The following is a 15,366-nucleotide window of genomic DNA, read 5'->3' on the forward strand; positions in this document are numbered from 1 at the left end:
TTATTGGCAGTGGCAGAAAAAAATCTGCTAACTGATTTAGGAGGGAGTGAGCATGCCTGAATGCTGCACACTATGATCATAATGCCCAGTTGTAAATAAATGGACTATTTACAGTTAGTTTGCCAGTATTTAAGCAGTCTGTGTCTAGGCCTTTGTGGCTTTATTTGCAGTTCAAGAATACTAAGCAGGTTCATTTGGTTATTCCAGCAATTTAGAAATTATTCTAAAGAACCAGTTAGGGTTAACGTAACTTCTGCAGTAAAAAAAAATCACTATTTTTTGTTTAAAAAAGTATTACTATTATGCTTTTTACCATCAGCTTATGAAGGTTATATTTTAATAGAAACCGTATGAGTTGGTGATATGAAGGCTACATTTTTAATTATATTCTCCTTTTGTCCTTGTAAAAAAGAATCATATATGCTTTTTTCTTGTAGAAATTTTGACAGACATCTATCTTTTTTCTAATTCACTGTTTATTTAAGACAAATGATTATTGTACCTTCATGTCAAACATTAAAATAATAAGGCATGTGGTTGTGCTCCTGCAGAAACCATTTTGATACTCAACATGGCACACAAATCAAATTAGGAATCCTTTTCAAAATAAAGATAATTTCACATTTCTAAACAAGGAAAATAAAGTCATAATTTTAATATCACTTTGAAAATAACTTTGGAATAAAAATACTACAAAAAACTAAAATGTGTAACACACAAACTGGGACGTCTTCCCCTTTCCATACTGTCTGTGAAGAGCTGTGATTGCCATATTGTGGTTGTCTCACACTCAGCATAATCTTGATGACCCTTTAAAAGTTTTACAACCTGGTGAAAATGTAAGAGCTCTATGTTGGGATCTCTAACCCAAGTCCTAGCTATAGGCATTAATACCTACCACCTACTCTCTCGAGCAATAACAACAAATTTTACACTCTGGCACTGATCAGCTATAAAACTGTACAGAAATGGGTGAGCCACAATCAAGAATCCAAAGTGAAGTTGCAGTACACACAAATTAACAAGAGTGATTTTTAATAATTATGCAATATACCAAATGGTGAAAATAGTAATGAAATAATTAATTAGGAATAGATTAATATATGCAGAAAATACAAAAAAAAATTTGAAAAACTATTTTGAAATCAAGAGGGATAAATATCAAAATTACATTATTTCCACCTGTAAGCACTGGACCTTGGGTAAATCTGTATAACCTAAAAGTTACAAATATTCCAGATTAAGACTGGAATGTTGACAGATGTATAAGTGGAAAGCCCAATGTAGTAACAAAAACTCAAGTATTTCTCATACAGTCACAGTACCATCTTTGCTGATATATACTGTATATAACAGTCTGTATGCGTGTTGGATTATTATGGCTCTGTACAGATTAACAAGATGACACATAATTGCATTCCAGCGGTTCTGGAGGTGTGTTTAGCATCTAAGGGCAACAATGGTTAATTTGCATATATTCAGCAGTGATGGACTGGGAGACATCTCAAGCTCACACCAACCTGAATTATCGCAAATTCTTTCTGTTTTAAGAAAGCAAACTTTTGTTTTCCTATATCTGTGTGCAAAATATATTTCAATAATACATTTAGGCCTCAATTCATCAAGCATTACCACATTCGGTAATGCTGAAAACAGCTGAGTTTACAGAGCATTTAGTAAAATGTCAATATATCAAGGCTGTTACCGCATGGCAAGCTGAAATTACAGAGCAGTGAGGTAAATTACTGACTTGTGTGGTAAACACCTCAACAAATGTCAGTAAATGTCAATTCATCAAGATTACAGTATGTGGTAAAACACAGTACCGTCCTTGATATTTACCAGCTGCTCTCTTCTGTTGAAAACCAGTTTCAAAAGCCTTCGGTGTGGCTATCCCCATGATTGACACAAGCAGAGAGCCAATAGGAACAGCCTCTGTAACCTGTAAGTGCCTGTGATTGGATACAAAGCCTTCTCTGGCAGGTCCAGCTTTTCTACCTCCCAGGCAGCAAGCAGAGAGATAGGATAAATAGGCTTACCCTGTGGCCATTCGGCCATTTAACCCCATGGGCTCCTGTTTGAAAATGCAGTGGAGCTAGTGGGGATATCACCTAAGCATGGCATGTGTAATGTCTCCTGGAAGTTCATCTAAGCTGTGACAATTACATAAATTAAAAAAAAAGACTAATGGACAGATTCAGAGCGAGCAAAGGCAGTATAAAAAACATGTACATCTAAAGGGATGTTGGGATGTCTCTCACTATTGTAATGCTGTCTCTGCACAGAGAACAGAGACAAATACACACTCTTCTGCTGTTACTAAACCGTTTTTTGTCAATGGGCTTTGGTAAATTACCGAACTTCTACCACGCCTGTGAAAATATTGATGAATTAGCAAAAAAAGTCTAACATACCGAATGCGGTATTTTTCTGACTTTAATTGTATATATATATATATATAGATTTTATTAGCAAAAACCATCAGAATAACACATTTCAAATACAAAACCAATCAACATAAATACCTAATCAAAGAACAAAATAAGACACTCAGAAACCTTAAATCTTTTTCATCAGAGAGCTATAATTCCATATATTAATCTGTATTCATAAATGTAATCCATCCTGACCATTTTATACCATAGTTCTCCCATCTGTCTAACTGGTCTAACTGTAACACAATCTGTATTCCCCATCCTTATCCTAATTACCCCACCCTATCCACCCACCTACCGATGGAGAATCTTCACGCTTCCAAAATGCTGCAACTCTTTGCAGCTATGAGCAGCTGAGGCAAGACTGACTTTTTATACCTAGAAATGGACATACTGGAACAATGCAGCAACACCTCTAAAGGATCACTCTTAATTTGATATATATTGATTTTATTTATATAAAATAAAAATATTGTCCAAAAATGATCTTAATCCAGGACAACTCCAAAAACATGCAGCATAGTACTCCTTTCCCCACACCCCCTCTAACACTTATCATCAGTTCCAGGAAACATTGAAGCCAACCTAGCAGGAGTCCTGTACCATCCAGATAATATCTTAAAATTGTTCTCCTTCACCGTAGAACAAACAGAAGTCACATGGGATAACACACAAATTTTGGCTCTCTGCTGCTCATCAACTGAAACACCCGAATCCTCCTCCCATTTCTGAAATTATTCAGGGAAATCACCACCCACACCCTCCAACAATAGTTTGTAGAACAAAGAGATCCTATGACTGGGAATCTCTTCCCTCACAAACAACTTCTCAAATTCGAAAGATCCCCACTAGTCCTAATTTCACTCCTAATTGACAAAAAAAAATGCTGCAACTGTCTATACTTCCACAAATCAAACGAGAACTTACCATACTCCTCCAGCAGAGACAGCAGAGATTTCAACAACCTCCCCTCCAACCCTTGACCCAACCTCAATCCCACCCTCTCTATTCCATGAACGAAAAAAAGTATATTCTAAACCAGGCTAAAAAAAAGAAAAACCAGTCAAGGGAGTCAGACATGTTTGTTTTTTTTATTGTACAGTCTTTGATGCATTGAGGCCTTAGAACCAAAAAACACCACAGTTAGATAAATTATAATAACTTCTATCATCTTTCAGGACAAATGTCTGAATTACAGGAACACATAAAGTAGATATTTATTCCACATACCTGTAAAGCATCGCTGAAAGGCAAACTATTTTGTGTAGAAACATTTGTTGTGTCATCAGTATCAATGAGATTGTCTGTTGGGACATTCTGGACTGGCTTCAAATAAGCAATTTCATTCTGCTTTGAGTCCAGAGTCACACACACATCATATGAGAATGGAAAGGGTAGACTTGCATCACTGATTTCCGAAGGACACCCCAATGTAAACTGTGGATACCCATTCATGTTATATGATCCAAATGTTGTTGAACTGTTGCTTTTTCTGCATTTGAATATGATGACAAGCATCACTGTTGTAATAAATAAAAGTGATATTAGTGCTATAGCTATTACTAGATAGAAGGTTGCATTACTCGATGCTTCCAAGTCCCTTGGCTTCTTCTTTATCTCTGGAAAAACTTGTTGAAAGTTCTCTGCCACCACCAAGTTTAAAGTTACTGTTGATGAAAGCGGAGGAGCTCCATTATCCTTTACCAAAACCACAATTTTCTGTCTCAAAGTTTCCATGTCTTGAATGTCTCTTCCGATCTTGATTTCACCTGTTTGCTGTCCTAAAGTAAATAATGATGGTTCTGCGACTTGTAGGAAGTGATAGGAAAGCCAAGCATTATGCCCTGAATCTGCATCCACTGCAATGACTTTTGTCACTAAATAACCCCTCTCAGCCGAGTGAGGAATAAATTCAAATGCTGTTGATCCCTCAGTGTCTGGTGATGGATAGAGAATCTTGGGAGTATTGTCATTTCTGTCTATGATGCATATCCTCACTGTTACATTACTACTTAGAGGTGGTGAACCACAGTCTTTGGCCATAACCTGGAACTGAAACTCCCTCAGCTGTTCATAGTCAAATGATCTTTGAGCATATATAACACCAGTCATTGAGTTTATCGAAACATATGATGTTACTGGGATGTCTTCTACATTGCTACTTAGAATACTGTAAGTGATTTTTCCATTCTCATCATGATCAAGATCTGACGCAGAAACTTTGTGTATTGAGGTTCCAGGTTGATTATTTTCAGTGATGTAGACAATGTAATTCATTTTCTCAAAAATTGGAGAATTATCATTCACATCAGAAATATTCACCTGAATGGTTTTATTATTACTTAAAGGGGGTAATCCACTATCCACACATTGTATTGTAATGTTATAAAAGGAATGTATTTCCTGGTCTATACTTGCGGCAGTTACAAGTTTGTAGTAACTACTTGAAGAGGGTACCAATTGAAAAGGTAGCGTGCTAGTTATTTGGCAAGATACCTCACCATTCAGCCCAGCATCCAAATCACGAATATTAACTAATGCTATGACTGTACCAGGTGGAGAATCCTCTGGAATTGTTGTTGCAAGGGATGTGACCACAATATCTGGTATATTATCATTCACATCGGCCACCTTAATGGATACTTTGCAATGTGCGACATGACCTCCACCATCTTTTGCAGCTACAGTCATTTCATAATTATCTGATACTTCGTAGTCTAAATTTTTCATAATTTTAATATCACCACTTAAAGTATCTATAGTGAATATGTTGCGTGCTTGTTCTGAAATATGACTGAATGAATAGGTTATTAATGCATTGGAGCCTTCATCTTCATCGGTTGCATTTAACCGAGCTACTAAAAAACCAACAGGAACATCCTCATTTAATTTTACCTGATAATCTCTTTGCGTAAATACAGGAAAGTTATCGTTAAAGTCTTGTATTTCAATTTTGATGATGGCAGTACCAGATTTAAGAGGTTTCCCTCCGTCAAAAGCAGTTAAAATCAATTCATATGAACTTTGTTTTTCTCTGTCTAGGGACTTTTCTAAGATAATTTCTGGGTATTTTTTTCCATCGTCGCTAAATTTTTCTCCAAGAGTGAAATATTCGGCATTGCTAAGTGTATAGCTTTGGACAGAGTTTGTCCCCAAGTCTGGATCTTGTGCATAACCAAGTGCATAGTGAGCCCCTGGTGAGGTCACTTCACTAATTTCAAGTTCAAAATACTTCTTAGAAAAAGAAGGTACATTGTCATTCACATCCTGGATTTCAACAGTGGCTGTGTAAAAATTCAGAGGATTTTCAATTACAGCTTCAAGGTTTAGAAAGCAGCTCTGTTTAGCACCACATAATTGTTCTCTATCTATTCTTTCTATAACAAGTAAGTTGCCATTTTCCAGATTAATGCCAAAATACTGCTGATCTCCCTGAGAAATAAACTGAAATTTTCTCACAGCTAAATCTTCAGCATTTAATCCAAGATCTTTTGCTATGTTACCAACTACAAAACCTTTCTTCACTTCTTCAGGTATTGAATATTGTAACTGGCAAGAAATCTGGTTGACAAAAATTGAAATAAAACAATATACTTGCCATATCATCTTCATTTGTGATCTTCTGAATACTGAAGTATATCCTGTGTTATGATTGTTTTGAAATACCTCAAAAATAAAAATGTTATATCCAAAATGGGGAAATTCTCCAGCATAATCCATAAAGCAAAATACACAATGAATAGATTGCAGTGTTTCCTTCAGGTCTGTACTGTGAGATTGTTGTGAAATCTACTTGGTTTTAACATACAGAGAGAGAAAAAGTGTTTTACAGTCCAATAGTGGCACTTAGCGTTCAAAACTAGGTACTGCAGCTTTAACTTAAAGCATTATTTAAAATATTAGCTAGGAAATGGGACATAAATGCAAATTATCTTTTTAGTATAATGTTTAATAAAATATAATAATTAAACCTACTTTCATACATTGTTTATATATTTTTTGTTTAATTCCTTAAATAAACCATTATTTTCAAGCAAAACAATAAAAAAGCAGTTTTGTTTTTACAAAACTAATTGAATTCCCCTTTCAAAACAACATTGGTTTGGCTTTTTTTTATCATGTTATAAACAAGAAGCAGAAGCTGTCTTAATTTATAGAAATAAACAGTATAGTTTACAAAAATATTTCAAAGTCTAGTTATGCCATGTTGTGTTCACAGTAATATTTCATGCAGATACTATATATTTAAGTAAAATGTTTTTCTTTTCAGCATTTAGCCTACTATAAAAGCTACCAAGTCAATGAATTAAATTAACAAAAAGGAAAACTACCATTCTACATATTTTACAACATTTTTTTTTCAACAGAAAAGTCTCCTGAGTTAAATATGCACATTGTAAAAATAAGTGAAGGTTGTACAGTATTCATTTGTTTAACGCAACCCAAAAAAATCGAAACTACTTCTGTTTAATAAGTAAAAACTTAATTGATATACAGGTCACTTAGTAAGTTAGCAGGTATGACTAATAGTTGAAAATATTATTCTTTGCAGCAACGGAAATGCATGGCATACCCAGAAACAGATTACATATATATATATATATATATATATATATATATATATATATATATGTAAGTATATACTCACTTGCCTAGGTGCGTCCTTGGTTTATAGATATATATTAATGTTATAATGAGTCAATTGATTTACAACTCTTAGTTCATGTGTGAGCAATACAAAGCTAAGCACCTTTATTCTTAAAGCTATCCTACTGCCATTCACTACACAAAAATATGAAGTGCTTTTGATTATATCTTACCGGTACACCTGTTTCTGTCTACACAGACATGACCGACCTGAAGTTGAAGTTTGCAAAACCGCACATGTATAATAACTAAATGGGTACCTATATTATACTATATACCTATATTACTAAAAAAATTAATGTATTTTTTTTAATCTGTTGGAAAAAAAAATTTCTGTAAGTGTGGCCAAGAAGTGGATGTATAAATAAAATGGAGTATTCGCAGCCAAGACCTAGTTTCACCTACTTGCATGTTGCAACAAGCAATGCAATAGAGATATACCTTTTCATGGCCTTATTAAGAGGGATTATCAATTACTGCAATGTATGGAGGAAGGGAAATAAATGACTGAGCAAAGGTGAGTGGGATCTTATTTAGTGTAAATGTATGTTATAGACAAAACACAGGCCTAAGAAAATAAAATATTTAAATTCCTGAGCAGAGATGAACCCTTCAAAAGATTGTTTTGTTCCCAGACCCTTACACCCTCTGTTTATTACTTGGAAGCTGAATAGCACATTGCTAGTGATGTGTGTGTAGCACATCTCCAGTCCGTGCACAATCGCTCATAAATGATGTACTGTTCACATTTAAGTGGACTTAAAGTGACATTGTAGTAAGGAAGATATGGAGGCTGCCATATTTATTTTTTGGCAGTACTATTGATCCTCTGCCTCCAATACATTCAAACGTAGACCCCAGAAAAAGAACAGATGAGTAGCTCCAAATAAAGGTTAATCACAATAACCATTTAAAGTATGTGATGTAGACACTACTAAGGCTAAAGTTCAGCAGAACAGATAGTCAAATGGCTTTTGTTTTTATAAGTAATTTGCCATTTACATTATACAGTGACCCCGCCATCAGAGAATATGGAAATGGCTAAGTTAAAAACCACACTTAAAAAGTCACAGTTAAAGAAGATATAATTATCCATAGAGAAATCCCTAATGAGTTCCGCAAATTCAAAAGCAAACTTTTTTCTTTAGTGGTTCAGCTATGCTAGTTTTTCTCTATCCATTTGGGTTGTCAACGTTTACAGACCAAGCATGTGCATATGCATCTCCCTCCTGTATGTAAAATTCTTGGTCCATAAATACAAAATTACAAAACTCCACTGAATTAAACTTGCCATGGAGGTGCGCAATGAAAAATACTATTCTTCAAGTGAATAATTTAAAATGAAGGTTCCCCCAGCATCCTACATGTTACTCATAAAATACTAAGGCCCATATGCAATTCCACTTTTCTCCTACATTTTCTTCCAGATGATAGTTTTTCATCTTCTATTTAAAGGACTTCCGAGGCCAAAATTACTAAAATGACACTTTACCTTTTTATTATCAGAATCCACGGAGGACGCCCTGCTCGTCCTCTGCTCCCTTCCGTCGTCAATCTAGAGTTTTCGGTTCCCCCAGGGCTTTGCCCGACCCCACCGAACTTAGAGCCCGTTTTTAAACGGGCTTATGCCACTAGTGATGATGATAATAATATAAGTGGTTAGCCACTGGGCACTAATAAACATTCATTTAGCTTGCTGTGTAATGTGTATACAGGATGATGGGTACATTGCATTAATATATATGACAAAATAGCAAGGGTTGCTCAGAACATTATATTATTACCTGTCTTCATATTCTGTGTTTACTGACTATAAATCTGGTCACTGTAGCTGCAAGAGAAGTAAGAGGAGGGTTGTTCAGGAAGGAGACTGTCAGGGAAAGGGGATGTTACTGCTGCTGCTGGGCTGTTAATGAGCGGCGTGTGGAGCGGAGCAGTGCTTTTTAGCGCTGCTAGATTTGGGCGCAGCTGACGCCATCATAGACTAGAATAGGAATCACATCTATAGCACACTCAGTGAGTAGCGTCGGTGCCGTCAGAAGACTGAGCCAAAGTTGCTTAAAAAACACAATAATTCGGCCTCCAGCAATCACTGGAAGCCAAATTATATCATTCCCCCACTATACATGGCAACCTGGAGAGGGAATAGTAATTAACACGTCCCGGACTTGTGCAGAAGCAGGATCAGCAATATACTGGCTGTATCCTGCGCCCAGGTCTATCGGCACCGATTTCAAATGTATGCATGTGGAGAGGCTGAAGGGATTGGGGGCAGAGGCAGTAGTAGTGACAGTAACACTGGAGGCTGACTTTTAAGGCATGCTTTTGTGTGATGGAACTAGCTAGAGGGGCGGAACTGACCCAGGATGAGAGATAGGACTCGGGGGAAAGGTGTACAGTGAGTTTACAGAGGAAAGCTGGCCTGGAAGCTGAACTGAGGGAGAATAGTAGGGATGCTCACCGAATTCCACGAAATTCGGATTTCCGTGATTCCAATCGGAAATTGGCAATTTAGTTCCATTGCATCGGAACGGAATTGCTATAGCACTAAACGGTAATATCGGAATTGCTATTCGGAATTCCGTCGGAATGCGGATTTTTTAAGCCAATCATAAGGAAGACCCTAGACATAAGCTTAAAAGTGAAACCAACAGGATTTCTGCATGAAAATCGGAATTTCTGCACCAATTAGAGTCTTAACAAAAAACAACCAATCCTACGTTAGCAACCAGCTCCCTAGCTACCAATCATCAGCTATCCCACCCATTTTGTATATAAGTGAGGTGTACAGTCACGAAGCTTGTGGGTTTCAGTCTGGTGTTGGAGAGAGAGGAGAGACAGACCCATATTAGTTGTTTCAACATAAAACAATAGTCTTTTTAAAGACTGTATATAAACCAAACGTCTTTTTAAAGACTGTGTGAGAGAATTAGATTGATGTGAGCTATATTATTAGTAGTAGCTAGCTAGCTAGGTGTATTTGTGAGAGAGTGACAGACAAATTGTTAGTTTGAGTGATAGATTGTAGTGTAGTATGTTAGTAGTTGCTGTGTGTAGAGAGTGTTGGACAGAGCCAGCCAGGCTGCAGGCTTAGTGTTTGACAGAGTGAGAGTGAGTTCGGTGATTGCTTAGTTGAGTGTAGCGCACATTTTTTTTTGTATTCTTTATTTAGTTTTTTTGATTTATTTTCTTTATTTTACCCCCTTACTTTATCTGTTCTGTCGCTCATACCGCTTCCCCAATAAAGTTTGTGGCCCCAAAACAATGGAGCGAGAGCAGCAGCAATTTCCTGCCACTCCTAAAACAAAATGGAGTGATGGTGGTGTTGGTGGATCACGTGAAGTAGGTGATCAGGTTGAGGGTGGCAGCAGCAGCAGGAAGCACTCCCCCCGGTCAGAAATCTCTTCCCTGTGTTTGCACACTGGAAAATTTTGACAGAGCAGCAGGCGAAGAGAGTTGTCGATTATTTAGATCAGGAACCCTCTACCCAGTCTGAGGGACTTGAAGCTAGTTGCAGCAGCACCAGTAGTGGCCATCAGGTTCCTTATGACCAGAACCCAACCGCAACTGCTTCTCTTGACGAGGTTGCTTCCTCCCAGTACTCTCCTCCAGAAGTAAAGCACACCTACGTTGATGAGTGAGATGTGCAGAAGGATTGGGAGGAGGCATTGGAGGAGACCATGGGACCAAGCTCCCAAGAAGTGGTGGGTTTTGTGGTGACAGAAATGGCCCCTGTGTTTTCTTCAGTGTCACCAGTCAACATCACCATCAGTCAACTACAGAGGTGTTTGGTGGCCAGGTGGAGGGTCCAGAAGAGTCACTTATGGATTCCAGTGATTTGGTTGAACTGGATGATATTTTGGATGATGAGGCGGCTGATCCAACGTGGTCGCCATCTGGTGGGTTAGGCACTAGCAGGCGTGAGCAGCATGGAGAAAGAGAGCAGACAGTTGGCCAGCAGCCTGCAAGTGCTTTCCTGTCTGCCAGTGCCCACCAGTCCAATGCTGAGCATGGACGTGCTAGAACAGGTCGCACCACTTGCACCACTGCTCCATGTGCACGCATGTCCCCATCATGGAATTATTTTACTGTTCTGGAAAAGGATGAATCCAGGGCAGTCTGTTCTGTGTGCCGTAAATAGGTGAGCAGAGGCAAATCGGGCACCGTGTTCGGCACTTCAGGGCTGTGAAGCCATCTGCGCAACCACCACAGACGGGAGTTCGAATATGTAAAAAATTACAATAAGATGGGCGGAGGAAAATCAGCAGCAACAGGCCACTCCTCTTCTTTTTCTACTCGTTCTGTCCCAATCCAACCTGCTCAGTCCCATTCCAGTTCAAATCCCTCTGCATGCCAGGCTGGAAGAGGACTTCAGACCTCGGCAAGCAACTCATCATCACCCTTGTTGGTTTCACCAATGTTCCAGTGTCAGGCCTCTGTGCCAGAAATGTTGCAGAGGAAGCGGATGCTCCCTGCAAGTGATCTGTTTGTTGTTAAAAATAATGCGCTCCTGGCAAGGCTGTTGGGCCAACAGCTGCTGCCCTACCAGTTTGTCGACTGTGCCCCCCTTCCGCAGACTGATGAACAGTGTTGCTCCACAATGGCATATCCCCAGCTGCCATTATTTTGCCAGGAATGCTATCCCTGCCCTTCACCAGCACTTTGTGGAGTGTTTCGGCCGGTCTATGGATCACGCTGTTGGTGGCAAGGTGCACTTCACTATGGATGGCTGGAGCAGCAGGCATGGGCAGGGAAAGTATCTAACTTTTACTGCCCATTGGGTCACCCTCCATGGTGCTGCTGAGGAGGGTGCAAGATCTGGGGCATCTCAGCTGGTGGTGCCACCACGTGGGTTGAAGGGGAGGCCTGTTTTACTTCCCTCTGCTACCTGTTCTGTCCAAGGCCAGTCGGCCGTTTTTCAGCCTCCCAGCAAGTGGTCCAGCTCCTACACTGGTCTGCAGCACCATCGATGCCATGCAGTGCTGAAAATGGAATCCATGGACGAGAACAGGCAAACCAGATCTGTAATCCTTGCAGCCTTACAGGATCAGATTCGGCAGTGGCTGACACCCCGAAAACTGGAGACAGGTGTAGTGGTGTCTGATAATGGTGCCAACATGCTGGCCGCCACTTCGCAAGGTGACTACACTCACTTACCTTGCTTGGCCCACATCTTCAACCTTGTAGTGCAGACATTTTTACGCACTTTTGATGGGTTGAAGGACGCTGTGGCCTCAGCACGTAAAGTGTCATCCCACATCCGTCACCCTTCTTCGTTGGGTAGAAGATTTGTTTCCTGCATCTGTATCCCGGGCCCAAGCTACCAAGCCTCATCATACTCAGCAAAGGTCTGGTGGTCCCACTCCCAGCAGCAGCACCAATAGCCAATCTGTGAACCTGCTGAGTATGTTAAAGGAATTTTATCAGCCGATGCCAGATACTCCTTCTAGCAGCAGCACCACCAGCGGACAAAGTGGTCACCGCCAGCGGCTGGCCCGTATCGTGAATGATTACTTGGGGTCGGCAAGTGCTCCAGACAATAAGGAGAGTAATGATGACCCCATGGACTATCGGACAAAACAACTGGATACCTGGCCTGAACTCGCTCAGTATACACTAGAGGTTCTGGCATGCCCCGCCGCCAGTGTTCTTTCGGAGCAAGTATTTAGTGCTGCAGGTGGGGTGGTCACCGACCAATGGACCCGTCTGTCCACAGACAATGTGGACATACTAACATTCATAAAAATGAACGAGTCATGGATCAGTGACAATTACAAGGCCCCTCTCACTGACTAAATTACAATGTACTGTTTTTCAAGCCTCAAAGGCTGCTGCCTATCACTACCATCGCATATTTTTGCATTTTAAGATAAAAAAAAATTCTGTTTTTGCAGCAATCCGACGTAATATCATTAACCCTATGCTTTAGGCTAACGACTATTACTGCTGCTTTAAAATAAAAAAAATTATAATGACTGCCGTGAAACCACCTCTAGGTCCCATGGCCTACGACAACTCCTGCTGCTCCAAATCAAAAATTGTGATGACCGTCGTGGAACCACCTCTAGGTCCCATGGCCTACGACAACTCCTGCTGCTCCAAAAAAAAAATGACTGGTGGTTTCAAATGAGATTACTGAAAATGTACTGCCAGAATAACGGTTACAGACTTTCGTTCTGATGGAATTCCGAATTTCCGCGGAATCGGAAATCGCCCTTTCCAATCATCCCTAGAGAATAGCTGAGCTGCCAGAAAGAGAGCCACTATACACTGCTTCATTCATTGCAGCTTTAGTGTCCATAGCATCTGGTGCTACACTCCAGATACTTCACTGCCCCCTCCCGTAAAGCTACCTGTCTGTCGTCGTTCTCCCAACCCAAGTCTTCTCTGTTCAGCCCCTCAGTGTCAGAGGGGAGGGGCGCTCACATACAGAATGCAGAGAGACTCAAGGAGAATTACAGTGCAGACAAACATTACACAACTGCTCCAGTCTGCTGCCAGCTCTGCACAATGGAGAAGGACCATACATCCTTGATCTCTTCCTGCTCAAGGCACCAGCCTTTGTGGACTTCCCACAAGTCCAACCATGATTCGTTGGCTATAAAGTATTGCAACTGACCAGAAATTATTCTGACTAAAAGTGAAAGGAGGCAAAATACTTGCCTTACCATCAGCATCTCTTATTGCCTTTCATGAGAAAAAATAGTGAATCTGTAGATCTATGTATTTTCTTGAGTAGCTCACAAAGCATTCAGTTAAAACTTTAAGATACAAGCTGTTTATGTTAAATCTACCTAAGATAATTCAAACTTAATGGGAACTTGAACTGAGTAAAATTATTTAAAATAAACACATGATGTAGCTGCAAATGAATATTACATACTTATCTCAACATCAGTTCCTCTCACCAAACTCACCATTTTCTTCTTACAGTGATCCCTTCCAGTTCTGACAAGATTTTGTCAGAACTGAAATATACCAGTTGCTGTCAGTTATATATCAGATACTGTTAGTTACAACTGAATGTGCAAGGTAATGTCCATGTTTCCCTATGGCTCAAGTGGGTGATATAACAGTTTAACAGTGTGCTGACCAGGAAGCTGTTATGGGGTGATTGCCATTTTCAAAATGGAGGACAAAGAATTCAATCAATCACAGTGGACAAACAGGACGCAGGAGAGGAGAAAGAGATTGATGAGCAAACTACATGGGAGGTAAGTATGACCTGTGTATGTTTATTTTGACTTTTTATTTTCAGTTCAGGTTCTCTTTAAGAATGCAGAAAATAAGTATACCAGACTTGTATCTGCTTAATGTAGCTACAGTTAATTTAATTCTCCCTATGTTTGCTAAGAAAATGCATATTATAGATTGAAAGTTTGCTAAAGACCCACTAAACCACAGTACAGTACAGTATTTAAAAACAAGAGGGCGTATAAAATTCAAAAACAGAATGTCCAGCTTTGCACATCCCAGGATCATTGTGCCAATGCTCATCAAAATGTCTATAGATGTTAAATTGTGAAACAATACAAAATTAAAAAATTGTGAAACAATAAAAAAGCAGATACAAGAAATTTTAAATAGATGTAAATATATAAAACAAATTTACTTAACCATCTTTTTTTACACTAAATTAAAAATATTCCACTAAAATGATTAAATAACCATTGTTAAGTATGTTTTTTCCATTATAATATTAATTGCAAATATTTCAATAACAATTGTAATAAAAAACAACAACTTGTATAATGTATGTATATTAACCACTTGATCACTGAGGGGTTTTTACCCCTTTAGGACCAGAGCAATTTTCCCCTGTCAGCACTCCTCCCTTTCTTTTGTCAATAATATAATCTATATATTATTTTTTGCCACCAATTAGGGTTTGTTTGGGAGGTATGGCAGATCCTATTTACAGATAAACAAAGGTCCTATTCAGAGCTCTGGCATCTGACCTGTATACTGTAAAAGGAAATAAGAGACAGAGATGTCCATTATTTCCTTCTTCACCCAGCTATAGTCCAGCAAGTGCTTGGGACTTCCTAAGTCACATTGCACAAACAAAGACAAGATTTGGGCAAATATGAACATACACATTTGCTTATCTCCAGTGTCTGACCCATCATGACAGCTCCACTCACCATTCTGAAGGTAAGGATATGGAGGAAAGACCTGGCTAGTAGATGGTAGAGATGCAGAGAAAAGAGTTAAAGGATATGCTATTAACAAGAGTTTGTAAGGTGGTTGGGTAGCTTAACAGCAAACCATAGTTACTGATAAA

General features: G+C 39.1%; 1 protein-coding gene across 3 annotated transcripts in view; it reads right to left on the reverse strand.

Annotated features, from left to right (window-relative positions):
* LOC137564200 (protocadherin gamma-C5-like) overlaps window positions 1–15,366 on the reverse strand; it is a 669,033-nt gene that overhangs the window by 608,952 nt on the left and 44,715 nt on the right. Inside the window, exon 1 of one of the 3 annotated variants that reach the window (XM_068277759.1) lies at window positions 3,666–6,074. The exons of the other annotated variants lie outside the window; for them this stretch is intronic. Within the exon in view, the coding sequence (XP_068133860.1) occupies window positions 3,666–6,047 (2,382 nt within the window). The 5' untranslated portion in view covers window positions 6,048–6,074. Of the gene's footprint in view, window positions 1–3,665; window positions 6,075–15,366 lie in introns of those variants that run through there. 3 annotated transcript variants of the gene reach the window in all.

This window comes from Hyperolius riggenbachi, chromosome 3, assembly GCF_040937935.1.
Source record: "Hyperolius riggenbachi isolate aHypRig1 chromosome 3, aHypRig1.pri, whole genome shotgun sequence".
NCBI lineage: Eukaryota > Metazoa > Chordata > Amphibia > Anura > Hyperoliidae > Hyperolius > Hyperolius riggenbachi.